Below are 15,543 nucleotides of genomic sequence, written 5' to 3'. Positions count from 1 at the left end.
GGTGCCGTGTGTGCCGGGAGCGGGGCGGGCCGGGAGCGGGGCGGGACTTCCGCGGAGCGGCGGGGCCGTGTCCGCCCGCCCGTCTGTCCGTCCGTCCGTCCGTCCGTCCGTGCGTGCGGGGCGCTCCGGGCCGGTGTGGCGCCGCGGGAGCGATGGCGGCCGGCGGGTACGGGCGGTACCGGGCTGCGATCTTCGCGGCCATGTTCGTGGGCTACACGCTCTATTACTTCAACCGCAAAACCTTCTCGTTCGTCATGCCCGCCGTCATGACCGAGGTGCCGCTGGGGAAGGACGACCTGGGTGAGTGAGGGTCCGGGCCCCTCGGCCCCGCCGGCCCGGGGTGGCCGTTCCGCGGGCTGAGGCGCCCCTGGGCTCTGCCCGCCGCAGGTCTCATCACCAGCAGCCAGTCGGCAGCCTACGCCATCAGCAAGTTCATCAGCGGCGTCCTCTCGGACCAGATGAGCGCCCGCTGGCTCTTCTCCTCCGGCCTCCTCATGGTGGGCTTGGTCAACGTGGTCTTCTCCTGGAGCTCCACCGTCATGGCCTTCGCCGGGCTCTGGTTCCTCAACGGCCTGGCCCAGGGGCTGGGCTGGCCGCCCTGCGGCAAGATCCTGCGCAAGGTGGGTGCTGAGAACGGGGGGAACTTGCCGCTGCCCTCCTGACCTGCCCTGGCATCAGGGCTGCACAGACCACGCTTGTCCACAATCCACAGGGACTTGCAGCTTTTCTCACTCCCTTCCAGCAAGGAGGTCTAGAGCACTATCTGCGTTCTGCTGCCTGTGGAGCAAGTTTCTGTGCACGGGGTTCTGCTTATTCTAGCAAAGATTCACTCTGTAGCCCTTGCCCCATGTGCCTTGAGTGTAGTTCAGTTTGGTAACATCTCCTGCTAGCAGAGTTCTGCCCCGTTGAGGCAGACTTTGTCGAAATTAAGTATTTTAGACGTGGACACACAGGACTGCTTCACTCTGCTGCTGCAAGTCAGGGTTTGCTGCGGGTCAGGGGGCAGTAAGCACAGTTCCATCTGCACGCTTGGGCAACTTGGGAATTCCAAATCACAGGTGGTTCAGGTAGGAAACTGGTTAAGATGGAGGAATAGTGTGAGATGAGTCTCTAAGCTGTGTGTACTTGGGGTTTGTGACAGTCTGAAGGGACCAGATTGATTTCTCCCAAGAACAGAAGGAAAGGAGTTTGGTTAGCTTTATGCTGATCCCTCACAGAAAATGTGTAAGATCCAGGAATGAATGTACTGCAAGTACTTGTGGGGCAGGGTGGGAAAGAGATAAACAACTTTGTTGCCCTTCTGTGAGGCACCTAGCCTCCCCTAACTGATGAGGAGAGGGCTGTGCAGGACAGTTGAATGCACAGAACAGAAGGGCCCAAATAACAGAAATATCAACCATGGTGTTTTCTGAAGATGTTCATTAATGTAGATCTCAGACATTTTCCTGCTGACAAGAACCACCCAAGTGGTTCTGGCTCTGGGTGCTCATTGCAGTACAGAGCCCTTCATGTCTGATACTTAATGCAACAGAGTCCTAAAGTTACCCTGTGACTCTCTGCGTACCCATCCAAGTTCCTGAGCCAGCAGACCTCTCCAGGAGGACGCTGTTCCTAGCAAGTGAGTACACAAAACCATGTGCTCTTAAACTTGCCTCTCCTGCCCCACGTCTCAGTTTCATGTTCTGTAAATGGAAATAGCTTTGAGCTGGCTCACACTGTGGACACCTGTCAAGCTCTTTGGGCTGACACTTGAGTTACGTTTGGAGTTCCCTGCATGACTAAAGTAGCGAGGTGTGGGCATTCCCTCTACCTGCTTTTGGAGTTCTGTGTCTGAATTGTCCCAGCCCCATATCATGGGCTTCAAGGGAGGGTTTTCAGGTGTGCTGTCACTCTCTTACACCTCATGCTGTTTTTCTTGTTGCACAGTGGTTTGAGCCTTCCCAGTTTGGGACTTGGTGGGCAATCCTGTCTACAAGCATGAACTTGGCTGGAGGCTTAGGCCCCATTGTTGCTGCTCTTGTGTCTATGAACTACGATTGGCGCAAGACTTTGTCCTTCTCTGGCTTCACCTGCATGGTTGTCTCTTTTGTTTGCCTTGTCCTGATTAAAAACGAGCCGGCAGATGTTGGGCTGCCCAACATTGAGCAAGGAGCCAAGAAAGGGAAGAAAGGTGAGCATGTGGCTTCAATGCAAGCAGGTAGCTGCAGCAGAAGATGCAGTGCCTTCTGTCTGTGTTCTGGTACAGATGTGTCACTCTCAGCATACCAACACCCCCATCCTCCCCAGTTTCTGAAGTCACATTTTGGCAGGCATGTGGCAATGGGTTGGTTTTGGCTGCTTTATTCTGGTAATGAAGGTACAACTTGTACAAATGAAGGCCCACTGTGATCTTGTGGGAAGGGGCTGGTGTAGGGATTCCTGACACTGGCAGAGCAGGGGAAAAGCCTGGCTGGTAGCCCTCTGTTAGTGTTGTTCCTTAGCCTGCCAGCAGACACCTGTGTGCTGCTGAGGTGCTCAGGGCTGGCTCTCCCCTTATAAGTCGTGTCTTCCTGCTACCAGCAACCCTATTTCCTGGGAGCCTTGTGTGCTCAGACTGCGAGTGCAGTTTTGGTGGGGTGGTGGAGAGAGAAAAGCTACAGCAGCAGGGAATGTTTCCTTGGGCCTGACCTCTGCTCCTCTGCTTTGGCAGGCAGCTCTCCCCTCACCCCACCTTAGGCTCTCTTGAGCCCTGGCTCATGGTGGACTCTGCTCAGTGTTTCTGTCCCAGCCCAGGACATCTAGTTAGTAAATGTTTGTTCAGACCACTGAGTGTGGCGCTTCTCTGGAAGCAGAACATGTAGATGAGAATTGCAACACAGGTTTTCAGTAGGATTTTAAAGGCCAGTGGAAACTCAGCCCATGTTCCATGCTGTCCCATACTGCCTGTGCTGCCAGACTGGACCTCTTTGCATAAGAAAAGAATATTTTTTCCCCAGAGCATTCCCTGGGGAGAGCAAGTTTGTTGGTGTTCCTGGAAGACCGATGCAAAAATCAAGGCAGCATCTGAAAGCATCTTTGTTTGGGTCTGTGCAGTGCCTTTCACAGGCACAGCTAAAAAACTCTCCCAAAGACTCTAGAGGTAATTTTTCTAACAACCTTTGTGAGGGGTTTACTGGCAACTGCAATACAGAAAATTACTGGGAGTAGTGTTTTGATTATTCTTTTCAAATCTTTAATGAATGTGGGATAAAATGACAGAAGAGATTCTGAAATCACCAGAACAAGGGGGAGGTAGAGCCATTCACTGCCATTCAGCAGCTATGAGTACCTCCCTGTGTGGGGATGTTCTCATGCCTTGCTCCTGCCTGTAGAACTGTCTGCTGGGCTGCTGGTTGGTGTGGTTTGGGCTGTGGTAACACTCCTCCCGACCTTCCTACAGGTTCCTCCAGTGACAGCAGCACCTTGACAGAGCTGCTGCTCTCCCCATACCTCTGGGTGCTCTCAACAGGCTACCTGGTCGTTTTTGGAGTGAAAACGTGCTGTACTGATTGGGGACAGCTCTTCCTGATCCAGGAGAGGGGACAGTCCATGCTTGTAGGTGAGATGCAGAACTGCAGTATTAAGCTCTGGGGCTGCAATCTGGGAGGTGTTGCCAGAGTTTGCCTGGGTAGAGGCCCTTGCTTAGCTACACACAGGTTTTGAAATAACTCAGTGATGGAGTTAGTGCATGCACCAAGCACCCCAGTGCCAGGCCGTTCCTGGGACTGGCAGACAGGCATTCCTGAACAGGGATGAGCCAGATGGTTGTGTCCAGCAGAGCTGCTCATGTGCTCTGTGAGCTTGCAGCAGTGGGACTGGTCTGGAGCCCACAAGCACCAAATCTGATGGGCTGTTCTTTGCTTCCTCTGTGTTCTAGGCAGTTCCTACATGAGTGCCTTGGAAATTGGGGGCCTGGTGGGAAGCATTGCTGCTGGATACCTTTCTGATAAAGCAGTAGCAAAAGTAAGTCACGTGCACCCTGGGGCATTGCTGGGCAAGGAACACAGTGGCAATCTGAGCTGCTTCACTAAGGCACTCAGGCAGGGTGCTGTCCCTGTGAGCACAGCACAGAAACCAGCCCATACTCAGATCTGCCATGTGCATGGGTACAGCTGCCAAACACTCCAGAAGGTGCTAGGAAATAGGTGTGCTGATGTTAGGGGTTGCTATATGCCTGTCAGATTTGAGGTGTTTAATCTGTTTAATTTGTTTGCTTTACTGTGGTCTCCAGATTCGTGTGGAAGGACTGTTTGCTGATAATTGTCTTCTGGCTGAAAAAAACCCCCACATTAAAATCCAGTGGTGGGATCTGGAACCAGATTCAGGGTAGAAGGGGTTGATAACTGAAGTATGGTTCATCACTAAGAGCTTTTGTTTAGCACAGTTTGACTGTGTGCAGCCCTTAAACCATTAACAAAGTGTGCCAACATGTGTGCTGTTGATGTGCCATCCGTGTTTCTGACGGGGCTGTGGATGGTGTGGTCACTACAGGTGTAAAAGGAAGTCCCTGCAGGTTCTGACTGTCCACTTGTGTCCCAGGTGGGGCTGTCCAGCTACGGGAACCCCCGGCACGGGCTCCTGCTGTCCATGATGGCTGGGATGTGCGTGTCCATGTTCCTCTTCCGCATCACAGTCACGGGCGACTCTCCCAAGGTAAGCAGCTGGCCATCCATAGGGGTAGCCCTGGGAGGGGGAGGTCTGATGACAGAAACCAGGATTGTTTTCTTCACCATTCCCAAGGGTTTCTTTTTTGTTGCACTCTGGAGAAGCGCTGGCTTGGCCTGGCTTGGGGTGCTCCTGCTGTCCTGTTGTTGCAGGCAGTCTGCCTTCCAGACTTTGCATGAGACCTGACTTGCATCTGCCTCTATGATTGCTAAATAAATAAAACTTCTTTTCTCCTTTCATTTTTTTTTCTTCTTCAGGAAAACCACTTCTGGACTGTAGCCTTGCAACCTCTAGCTGATCTTACAGGCCTAAAAGAACATGAGGTTTCTGCTTGCATTTTTTCTCCCTCTGCCTTTTTCTTCTTTCCCTGGTCTGCCTTACTCCTATCCTGAGAGGTTGGTTAGCGCTTCAGAGCTTAGAACCAGGGCATTGAGAAGAGATTACTGTAAGTTTGGTAAAAGAAACATTTTCTTATAATAATTTGAGTACACTAACTGACTTTAAAAAGTCTAACTATGTAACTTTTAAGTTTTATAACGAAAATTCTAGGGACCTCTGTTCATCAGGTAAAATATAGCCAGCTAAGGGATCTTGTGGGTGAGATCTGAAAGAATGATTCTGCTCGGGCAGATACATTCTTATTCAGTTTCTGGCAAGTGTTTTCCTAACTCCTTTCTGTTTCACATCTGGAAAATAAGACGGCACTTAAGTTCCTCCTGGGCTTTTTGAAACGGTGTTTGCAATTCTAAAAGCATGCTGTAATGTGGAAGTGTTACTTACCTTTTGTTGTGCAAACAAGAGACTGACAATTTAGAGCAGAAACTACCACTGAAGTTCAGACTGTTGGGTTTTTTTGTGGTGAGGTTTTTTTTTTTGGTTTCTCAGTTTAGTAACATCGAGGTCATCAGAAAGAGGTGTCTCACAAATAAACATACTCTGATCAGTCCCATGCATCTAAACTGAGAAAAGCTTTCAGTTGGTAGCTCCAGGCTTGTTTATGAAAGCAACCTGATTCACAGTTCTTTCCTGTGGTTTTGTGGGCTCATTGCCCTCTTCTATTCAATGTTCTGTTTCTTGCAAACCAGCACAGGCTGTGGTGTGGGGGCAGAACTGTGGGAGGGAGGAGAGCTTGCATTGGCCAATAAGATGGAGTAGTGGAGATGCAGCTGGGCTTTATGGATGTGGGGACTCTACAGGCTTGAGCTCTCCTGGCTGCAGGCTGGGGAGCTGGTGTTAGCCTGAAAATGTCAAACTCCCTGGTACTGAGTATAGAATCAGAATTATCAACAGTTGCTAACTGACGGTGGTGAGATTTACAGATCCTGTTTGTGATTTTACCTTTGACAGCTGTGGATTCTGACTCTGGGAGCTGTGTTTGGGTTCTCCTCGTACGGGCCGATTGCCCTGTTTGGGGTCATAGCCAATGAAAGTGCCCCTGCCAACCTGTGTGGCACCTCCCACGCCATCGTGGCCCTCATGGCCAATGGTAAGTAATACCCATTTCCCCAAAAACAAACAAAACCCATGCACATTCTTGATGAAGCATGGTTTAGCCCCAGGTGCCAAGCTAGTACTGGTCATGGGAAAGCACCTAAGGAGAGAGATAATGGAGCTGGAAGCCTCAGGGATGCTTTCCTGCTGTGCCTGACAGGTTTTGTATTGGGCTTTAAGTTCAATCCAGGCCTAAGGAATTGTTATATATGCAAAAGCAGTGTTGATAGATAACATGGGAGCACACAAGTGTTGTTGACTTTCTGTTTGTTTTTTGTTGCAGTTGGGGGTTTCCTGGCTGGACTGCCTTTCAGTACAATTGCCAAGCACTACAGCTGGGCCACAGCCTTCTGGGTAGCCGAGGTCACCTGCATGGCTAGCACAGTGGCTTTCTTCCTCCTGCGAAACATCCGCACCAAGATGGGCCGGGTTTCCAGGAAGGCTGACTGAGGATGAGCTGCTTGGTGGAAAGGATGTTCCCACGCTGACGTGAATGATGCTCGTTTTTGTTTGACTGGCCTAGGAGTGAGTTTACCTATTGCTGCAATCTAGATAAAAATGTCTCAATTTCTCATCCAGTGTCAGGTGCCAGAAGGCACAAGGTTCCTGCTACTGATCACTTTTCCCCTCAAGATGTGATAATTCACCTAGTTTACATTTGCGATTTCATTGTACCTCTTCCTCACAGCACTGTTAGTGAAGCAAGCAGGCTCTGCAGCCCAAGCTTCCCCACTAGAAGTGGTCTGAAATGACTGGCTTCAGGTGCACTTACCTCTAGTTCTGTCATTATTGTTTGTCTCAGCCATTAACTGAGACATTAATCAGTTCAGCTTCGCTGCTTGGGGCCCTGAACCCAGCCTTGTGCCTGCCTCCATCCCATCCAGCTGCCCTAGGCACAGCTGTAGCTGTCCCAGGTCACCTGAGCACGAGCTCTATGTGTGCTCGGCCACGTGGCAGTGCACATCAGGGGATGGTGACAACTGCAGCCCAGCCTCTGACAGCAGCAAGGCTGTAGCTCCACGTGGGGTTAGTTCCAGGAGTGAGGGAGCAGGACAAGCTGTGGCAGGGCTCTCCACAGCATTTAGGAACAGGCACGTTTCCAGGGAATTCGTGGTGTCTGGAGCAGCTCCTTCTAAGTGAACTGATCCTGCCTGGTGCATGTCTGTGTGCAGTGTTAATGATTGGCAAGGCAGGCAGCTGCTGCCAAGGCAGCTCGTAGCCAGTGCTCTGCAAATCAGCCAGCAAGACTATCCCAGCAGCAGGAATTGCAACAGTAGCCACAACCAACCCACAATTTCTGCAGCTGGGTTTCTTGATTACCCACGTTTCTAGCACTGGCTTGTATTTTTTCCGTACAAGGTGTGAAGACTGGGATAGTTTTGGTCAAGAGCTGCGTCTCTCATGGCTGCAGGCAGTGGCTCTGAGTCAGCCTTAGCAGTAAGGCCCAGCACCCTGCAGTACGTACACTCAGGTATTTAATCAGGAATTTGTTGAATATTCCTGTGTTTCCCCAAAAGGATTTACTGTCTTAGGATCCTGAAAGAGGCACATTCAACTCGTAAAGAACCTGCATGCAGGTACTTTGCTGAGTACCTTGCTTGCAAGAGTAGTTAGCTAGCCTTAATTAAGTAAATGGAAGTGAATTACATTTTGTACTTAATTACATGATCTTCTTCTATATCTGAAATAAAAATGGAGCAGTGTCACAAGGGCCCTGGTTGTCTTATGGAGAGTGGTGCAAGCAAAACCACCCAAATCCAGGTATCCTCTTGAGTTGCCAATGTCCCCACCAACAGAAAGCAAACAGCCATTTGTCTCATTAGTAAACACTTGTTACTTCTATACAGAAACCCTCTGCAAGACTGTAAGTTCGAGCTATACAGGAAAAATACCTATGTACATTTAAGACAGGAAAGAAAAGCACTGACTGTGGGAAAGCCACAGACCTGCACCTTCTCCTTCAGCCAAGTGCAGCGGAGCTGCAACAGCAAAGTAAGGCCCTGTGGCCCAATGTAAACAGTGCTAAGGAATCTCTTTAAGGTAAGTTTCACAACAAAGGGGATAAACTGCTATTTTGGGAGATACTGAAGTGTGTTTTGGGGATGTGCAGTCTCTACTGTGGAGAGGGAAGCTTTGTGAGAGACCAGCCAGGGAAGAGAAAGGCCCCGCTCTTAAGACGAATGAATCTCCTCAACAGGCAAGGCTTTCTCTATGATCCAGGTCCAAAGGGTCCAGCCTTCTCTGCCACCTCCAGAGCAAGCTTCAAGTTCTGATCAAACAACTCGCACCTGAAATAGTCAGAAAAGCAAAAGGGATGACTTCTACCTATGGAAGTGAGTTAACAAAGCTAACAAAGGATCTCCACATCCTTGGCTCTGCATCCTTCAAGTAGAAATTCAAGAAATTATGACATGACTACTGTCAAGGTCTGACTTGGTCCTTAGTTAAGATTAAAGCTGCTTATGTAGGCCTGAATATATGGTAGGACAGCAGGGTTTGTACCAAGGAAGAGCACCTCCCATTGCCCCAGCAGAACCAGCACTGGAAAGAGCTCAGGGCTGTGTCCTCTCTCTGCAGCAGTGTAATGTAGCTTCCTTCCCCTTCCCTCAGCCAATTTTGCTACTTAAGGAGTGCATTTGCTACAGTACAGGCAGAAAGCAATGAGGGGTTTGCAGCCAGGTTACTAAAAGTGGGCTGTTCCTTACCTTATTGGCATCTCCAGGGAGTAGAAAGGATTTTTCAGAGCGAAGTCTGAGTAAATCTCGTAGATTTTGCGGAGAAGAGCGTCTATCCCTGTCTGCCTTGGGTCAGCAAGAACCATGAATTTGATCCCTGGAACCATAATGGCAGGAGCATGAGGAAGGCCAAGCACGGAGACAGCCCTGAGAAGCAGAGCGGTGCCGGTGCCTAGGTTCCCCCGGTACCTGTCAGTGTCTGGAAGCAGTGCAGCTTGAAGGTGTCGGTCTCCAGCATCTCGATCCCGGAGCTCCCAACCTCGGGTGACAACTGTGAGCCGATGGCGAACAGCCTGCGGGGACAGGCCCTCAGCGCCCCTCGCCGCCCTGCCCGCGCCCCCCGTCCGTCACGGCTCCCCGACTCACGAGTGGAACATGGAGGCCAGCATCAGCTTCTCGTTGGAGGAGAGCCGGTGGCGGCCGAAGCGGATGGACACCGGGTAGTTGGCGGGGTTGCTCAGGAACTCCAGCACGTCCTTCCCGTCCGACGTGAAGCGACCGTTCACCTCGGCGCCGTTGATGGCGAGCACGGCGTGACCCACTGCGGGGACAGCGCGGCGGCGTCAGTCAGACAGACAGCCAGTCCGTCAGTCACTCAGTCGGTCAGTCAGTCCGTCAGTAAGCCCGGCCCCGCCCGGCCCTTCCCACCCGCCGCACCGCGGATGCCGTCCCGCTGCCCGAAGGCGACGACGACGCGCTCGTCGTGCGGACGCAGGACGAGATCGAGCGGGAAGCTGAACGTCTTCTCGGTGTCGGAGCGGGGCGCGTAGTGGTCCAGCTGGTAGATGAGACCGCCGGCCTTGTTGACCACGTAGACGCTGAAAATCGCCATGGCGCCGAGTCCCGGCCCGCCCGCCCCGGCAAAGGCAGCGCCACCGCCCCGGCAGTGACGCAGCGGCCCCGGGCCCGCCCCGCCCGCCCCGGCAGTGACGCAGCGGCCCCGGGCCCGCCCCCGCCCCACGCCGCGCCCTTCCTTTCTCGCCGACATCTTGCGGAGCAGCTGCGGCCGCATCATGGTGAGCGGGCCCGAGCCGGGGGGCGGGCGGCGGGCCGGGCCGGGCCGCCCGAGGGGCGCTGGCGGCTCCGTGAGCGCGGCGGGAAGCCCTGCGAGGTGCCCGGGGGGCCGACCCCGAGCCTCGCCGCTCACCCCCCCATCCTTCTCACCCCCTCGCAGCCGCCCAAAGACGACAAGAAGAAGAAGGACGCGGGCAAGTCCGCCAAGAAGGACAAGGACCCGGTCAACAAGTCCGGCGGCAAAGCCAAGAAGAAGGTGGGAGCCGGCGGGCCGGAGGGCTCAGCGCGCGGGATCCCGGGCCTGGCGCGTGTGGCGCGGCCGGGCCCCAGAGCAGGGGCAGGCGGGGCCGGCATCCGGTTGTTAAAGGAGCCCGCTCTTCGTCTGCCAGCAAGTTGTACATAACAGTGTTAAACCTGAGTAACAGGGGGCTTTAGTCCTCTTGTTTTTAGATACTGCAGGTAATATCCGTAGGACGTTAATTTACAGAGGCAATTTTGGGCATCTCACTAGGCTTTTAGTTTGGGATGCGATACGGAAACGTTCGATGGTGCAGTTCTTGGGGCATCGTTTAGTTCCACCTTTTGTTGTTGCTTACAAGATTGCTTAGGGGGGTATTGTTTTTTCTCTCTTTTCAAGTAGAAGTGGTCCAAGGGGAAAGTGAGAGACAAGTTGAACAACCTTGTCCTGTTTGACAAGGCCACTTATGACAAACTGTGCAAAGAAGTGCCCAACTACAAGCTCATCACACCTGCAGTTGTCTCAGAAAGGCTGAAGATTCGAGGCTCCCTGGCTCGGGCTGCCCTCCAGGAGCTCCTCAGCAAAGGTGAGCACTCGGAAATAAAAAAAAAAACAGAAAGCTGCTTGAATTGACTGTTTGGTTTTCCTTGCTTGCCCAGCAGCCTTCCTGCAGCATCTGAACTGTCCCATGCATAAATTGTTTTTGGAGAGCCACTGCCTTAACTTGCATTTCAGAAGTGCTCCAAAGTATGGAGCAGCAGTTGGTTGCATACAGGCATTGCTGTACTAAGAAAAACGTTGCCAAAAGGATGGGCTGTGATGTAACTGCAGCCAGACGGCAACAAAAGACTTGCATAAGCTGCTACCCCCTATTATTGCCTTTTGTACATTGCCCTGCCTCCCTAGGAGGGACCTCAGCATCCCTGGCATCCGTCAGTACATGCACACTGATGTAATTTTGTTTTTCCACAGGGTTGATCAAACTGGTGTCCAAGCACCGAGCCCAGGTGATTTACACCCGGAACACGAAAGGTGGAGACGCGCCTGCTGCAGGGGAGGACGCGTAGGGAGGTGAGCTGGGAGCTGAGCTGTGCAATGTGTAATGGGCAGCTTCCACATGCCTGTGGTGGGCTGTTCTTCTAGAGAGTATTTTGCTCACATCCTTAGCAACTTCCTTGGGGAACATTACTGGAAACATCAGCATTCCAGAATTAAATTATAATTAAATTTCTCATTTTGTCCCTGTGCTCACTGGATGGGGAAAGCATCATTTGTTCCCCTCTCTGTGGGCTGCAGGGCAAATGGGCACTTGTCCTCCCAGCTCCCACATGGCACCATGGCCAAGTGTTCCTGCTGGGATAAAACTGTCAGACTGTTTGCTTTGTGCTAGCCTGCTTGTACCTGGATTTCTGACTGGGGACTTCTTGCTTTGCAGGTTCTTCAGTGACTTCGTCAACAATGTGTCATATGTAGATGCACACAATAAAATTATTGGTTATAATTTTTCTTCATTTTTCAACAGTGTGTATGTTTCATTTCTGATGCATTATTTATAGTGGATTTTGGTTGAGGTTATGGCTGTTGTCCTGTAGCAGCCAGTTTTTGTCTTTATTAGTATCACCAATGTATTGCTGAAAGGGAAGTGAAACTTCTACATCACCTGCAGCAGCCAGTGATGTTAGACAGTGTAAAGGATAAATGTTAAAATGAAGGAAAGCAATATAAGTTTGAATGAAATTATCAAACACCTGGCATTAGTTGCCTGCAGGGTGGGCCCTGCATTTGAATTGAGTTTCAGTTGGTCTACAGAGAGGCATTTAAAAAAAAAGTTTATTTCACCAAAAATTCTTCCTTTAGCAGGATGTGCCATTTCAGCATAGGCCACTGGCATTGCTTGCTGTACAGAGTAGGCTTTCTGACAGGGAAGATAAGGCATCCACAGGAGCCTGTCCTTGCTGGCAGGACCTGACTGTGTGGCTTTAGATGTGATGCTCAGATGCCTTACAGGACAGTCAGCAACAAAACTGCAGCCATCTACAGTCAGCCTTTCCACAGCAGAGCTGGGTGTCTGGTGTTCCTCATCTGATCACCTTTTTTCCTTCTTTTCCCCTGATTCAGTTCTAAACTGATGCCTGAAAGAGAGCACAGAAGTCAGACTGCAGTAGCCTTTAGACAGAGATAATGAACACTTCTTGAAAAAGTAAGAAAAGTGCTGTGTGTAGTGTTCTAGCATGGAAGCTCCCCCAGTGTTTTTGTTACCTCAGGCAGTGGTAGCTCCAGCTAGCTGACAGAGAGTTCTGGCACATTAAAAGGCACCAGTGGGACAGTAAGTGGATCAAAAGGTGAGCCAAACAAAACAAGGCAGATGCCTTCATGTGTGCAGGCTTTGCAGCCATGAGCACGCTTCCTCGCAGGCCGTGGTGCTGCTCCAGGACAAGAATGATACTCTGCCTGGATTAAGCATTGTGTAGTGTAACTCGTATGGAAGGATGTCTAGTTATGCTTGCTGCTCCCTCAGAGCCTGCTCCATGAATAGCTTGCATGGGCAGCAGCCCCACACTCTGCCCCGGCACCCATCTGTGCTGCGCTGAAGCTCACCGGGACTGCCACCTCCTGCCATGATTCCACACGCGCCCAAAGGAAGGCAGCCAGCTGTCACTTGTCTGAGAGGTGTGGTCAAAGTTGGCACCAACACGTTCCACTGGGAGCTTTTTCAGCTTCTGCTTCTCCTCTGGAAAAAAAATAATTGTAGAGTGGTCTGGGTTGGAAGGGAGCTTAAGGATCACATTGCTGCAACCCCCTGTAGCATGTATGGGGATACTTTCCCCTAGATCAAGTTGCCCAAAAGCCCAAATACTTTGTTCAGCAAAAGTTTTGCAAATTTCTTTTGGTTCTCTAGCATGTTAAAGTGACTGTAAAGTTAACTAAAAGATGTGCAAGCTGCTCACTGTGTTTGAGAAATTCCTCATAGGAAGGTCCAATTTGTTTACTTCCATCTTCTTCCTCTGTTAGCCACGGAGGTTTTGCTCCTAGAAGTCACAGGGAATATTTACTTAGCCACTGAAGTTACCCTAAACTGTGACAGAATAAAAATGTTCCCTCTTCCCCCTGTCTGCTGCTCGTGCTACCAAGCAAGTGACCAAGTGAACTCTGGGTGTTCTGAGAAAAAAGAGCTGGACATGGCAGATCACACCCCAAATCATACACTCCCCACAGCAGCAGCATCAACAGTTTTTACTGTGCTGATGTGTTTTCTTCTCTAGTATGTCAAATATTGCCAAGAGTGGCTATGGCTACCTTCTGGTTATGCTGCAACTGCTTCAAAACTGGAGTTATCCCTGTGACATTTGCAAGCCATGAGGTAGCAGCCTGGTGAGTCATGATGCAGGTGCACTTACCTGTGTGGACATTTCCTTTCCCTTCTGTTTCCTGTTAACGGGAACATAAAATGCTTATGAGAATCTTGTGTTTAGGAGTATTTCTGAGCAGAAGAGCATTGCCTTCATTCCCTTCCAGAATCAAGTTCTATTAGAAAAAGGCAGAGGAAAGTTCGTCTCTTCTTTAAAAGAGAGTTTGGTTTTTTTCCCCACAGCATATTAAAGAATGTTTGCTTAATGAAAGTTAAACCTGGGTAACTGAAACTAGGCTAGCTGCTCGCCCAAATCCACAAAGTGTTTCTTTTTGTCATGGAGACCACCTCTTGTTCTGCGTTGTGACGTGCTGTAGGTGACTTGCAGTTAAATCGAAGTCACATTCGCTAGCCAGTCACCCCTACCTGGTGGCCAATGAAGGTCAGAACCTTGCTTGATTCCATCCAGGCTAAATCAGGTCCTGTCTTCATTCCGCTCGGACCAGGCTGTTCTGCACCACAAGAGCTGTCCCTGAAATAAGAGGCCAGCTCTTACTGTAGTGCATACAGAAGCTTGCGAAAGCTTTGCAAGACCCTGGTAATGACAGCGTCAAACTCCCCGTGCTCAAGCATGCATAAGTCACTGCTGAAGAAAGTGGTGCTCACCGTTCAGGTCCCGCGGGGAGCCTGCAGACAGAAGGCCCTGCAGAGAGTTCTGGCTCTGGTTGAAGCTGAGTGTAATTCAGGAAAAAGGAACAATATTTCTGGTACTGAGCACAGCCCCCATCCAGGCGCCCCTCGCCCCTCCCGGGTGCCGGTGGTGCGCGGTGCAGCGCCCGCTCCCCGCCGGGGTGCAGCCAGGGCAGGATACAGCTCACCGACCTGCAGCGCGGCTCGTACCGTCTCTCGCTGCCGGCGCTCGGCCTCCCGGATGTCAGCCGCCATCTGCGGGGATACAGCGGTGAGGCGGGGCCAGCGGAGGCCGGGGCCGGTGCGGGGACGTGACCGAAGGTACCTGGAGGATGCGCTCCTCCTCCCGTCGCTGGTGCTCGGCCAGCGCCTGCTCCAGAGCCTGCGCGAAGCGCTCGTACTCCTCGGCGGGCACCAGGCACCGCTCCCGCAGCGCCGCCTCCGCCCGGTTCTCCCGCCAGAACCGCGCCGTCTCCCGGCGGTGCTCGGGCCTGCGGGACACCGTCAGCACCGCCCGCACCCGGCCAAGCGCCACAAGAGCCCGGCACGCAGCAGCATCAGCCCGCCCCGTTCCTGTCCACGCACCCGGCCAAGTGCCGCAGCAGCCCGGCGTGCAGCAGCGCCAGCCCGCCGCGCCGCCCGTGCCGCCGCACGCCGCGCCCGCAGCACGGGCACCACACGCGCCCATCGTGCTCCGCCGGGTCGTAGCGCCGCACGGCCCCGGCCCCATCGGCCTCGGCGGCCGCCGCCCGCGCCGCCGCCGTCGCCTCCTGCAGCTGGGCCAGCGCCTCCCGCAGCCGCCGGCGATGCCCCGCGCTGTACCGGTGCCGGCGGCCCGTGAAGGCGCTGCGGCGGCACAGCCCGCAGTAGTGCACGGCCATGGCGCTCGCGCCGCGCCGCGCAGGCGCGGGGAGGGGCTCGGCCCGGCCCCGCCCCGCCCGAGCCCCTCCCCTCCCGGTGCCGCAGGCCCCACCCCGCCCCGCCGCTCCCGGTGCCCGGGGCTCGCCCGCGGCGCCGTCCGTGCCTCCGACCGGGGCCCGTATCCAGAGAAGGGCAGCCAAGCTGGGGCAGGGTCTGACCGGGTGTCCTACGAGGAACGGCTGGAGGAGCTGGGGTTGTTCAGCCTGGGGAAAAGGAGGCTCAGGGGTTATCGCTCTCTACAGCTGCCTGAAAGGAGGCTGGAGCCACGTGCGGGTCGGTCTCTTCTCCCACGCAATCAAGGAGAAGACAAGGAGACACAGTCTTAAGGTGTACCACGGGAGGTTTAGGCTGGACATTAGGAAGAATTTATTCAGAAAAAGGGTGATTAGATACTGAAATGGACTGCCCAGGGAGGTGGTGGA

General features: G+C 52.8%; 4 protein-coding genes across 5 annotated transcripts; 2 read left to right on the top strand and 2 right to left on the bottom strand.

Moving 5' to 3' along the window:
* The first annotated feature begins 69 nt into the window (after positions 1–69).
* SLC37A4 (solute carrier family 37 member 4) lies at positions 70–7,885 on the top strand. Of its 2 annotated transcripts, XM_030964972.1 has the most exons (9): positions 70–300; positions 388–620; positions 1,927–2,170; positions 3,419–3,577; positions 3,896–3,981; positions 4,558–4,671; positions 4,941–5,006; positions 6,031–6,169; positions 6,458–7,885. In XM_030964972.1, the coding sequence occupies exons 1-9, from the start codon at positions 153–155 to the stop codon at positions 6,622–6,624; spliced, it is 1,356 nt and encodes a 451-aa protein (XP_030820832.1). In that variant the 5' UTR covers positions 70–152; the 3' UTR covers positions 6,625–7,885. The 2 variants fall into 2 exon arrangements, with proteins under 2 accessions (XP_030820832.1, XP_030820833.1); XM_030964973.1 differs by lacking the exon at positions 4,941–5,006.
* A 99-nt stretch (positions 7,886–7,984) lies between these two features.
* On the bottom strand, positions 7,985–9,759 carry TRAPPC4 (trafficking protein particle complex 4). The gene is made up of 5 exons (XM_030964974.1): positions 9,567–9,759; positions 9,276–9,450; positions 9,099–9,202; positions 8,880–9,006; positions 7,985–8,462 (listed from the first exon to the last, which is right to left on the bottom strand). The coding sequence occupies exons 1-5, from the start codon at positions 9,739–9,741 to the stop codon at positions 8,384–8,386; spliced, it is 660 nt and encodes a 219-aa protein (XP_030820834.1). The 5' UTR covers positions 9,742–9,759; the 3' UTR covers positions 7,985–8,383.
* A 75-nt stretch (positions 9,760–9,834) lies between these two features.
* On the top strand, positions 9,835–11,679 carry RPS25 (ribosomal protein S25). The gene is made up of 5 exons (XM_030965026.1): positions 9,835–9,925; positions 10,084–10,179; positions 10,564–10,747; positions 11,134–11,232; positions 11,597–11,679. Exons 1-4 carry the CDS (start codon positions 9,923–9,925, stop codon positions 11,226–11,228), a joined length of 378 nt encoding a protein of 125 aa, XP_030820886.1. The 5' UTR covers positions 9,835–9,922; the 3' UTR covers positions 11,229–11,232; positions 11,597–11,679.
* A 294-nt stretch (positions 11,680–11,973) lies between these two features.
* CCDC84 (coiled-coil domain containing 84) lies at positions 11,974–15,081 on the bottom strand. The gene is made up of 9 exons (XM_030965025.1): positions 14,786–15,081; positions 14,526–14,691; positions 14,393–14,455; positions 14,177–14,241; positions 13,937–14,042; positions 13,560–13,590; positions 13,110–13,190; positions 12,760–12,892; positions 11,974–12,293 (listed from the first exon to the last, which is right to left on the bottom strand). Exons 1-9 carry the CDS (start codon positions 15,079–15,081, stop codon positions 12,248–12,250), a joined length of 987 nt encoding a protein of 328 aa, XP_030820885.1. The 3' UTR covers positions 11,974–12,247.
* Positions 15,082–15,543: the final 462 nt, after the last annotated feature.

This window comes from Camarhynchus parvulus, chromosome 24 (assembly GCF_901933205.1).
Source record: "Camarhynchus parvulus chromosome 24, STF_HiC, whole genome shotgun sequence".
NCBI lineage: Eukaryota > Metazoa > Chordata > Aves > Passeriformes > Thraupidae > Camarhynchus > Camarhynchus parvulus.
The sequence above is the reverse complement of the archived record's forward strand: the minus strand, read 5'-3'. Positions and strand labels throughout refer to the sequence as shown.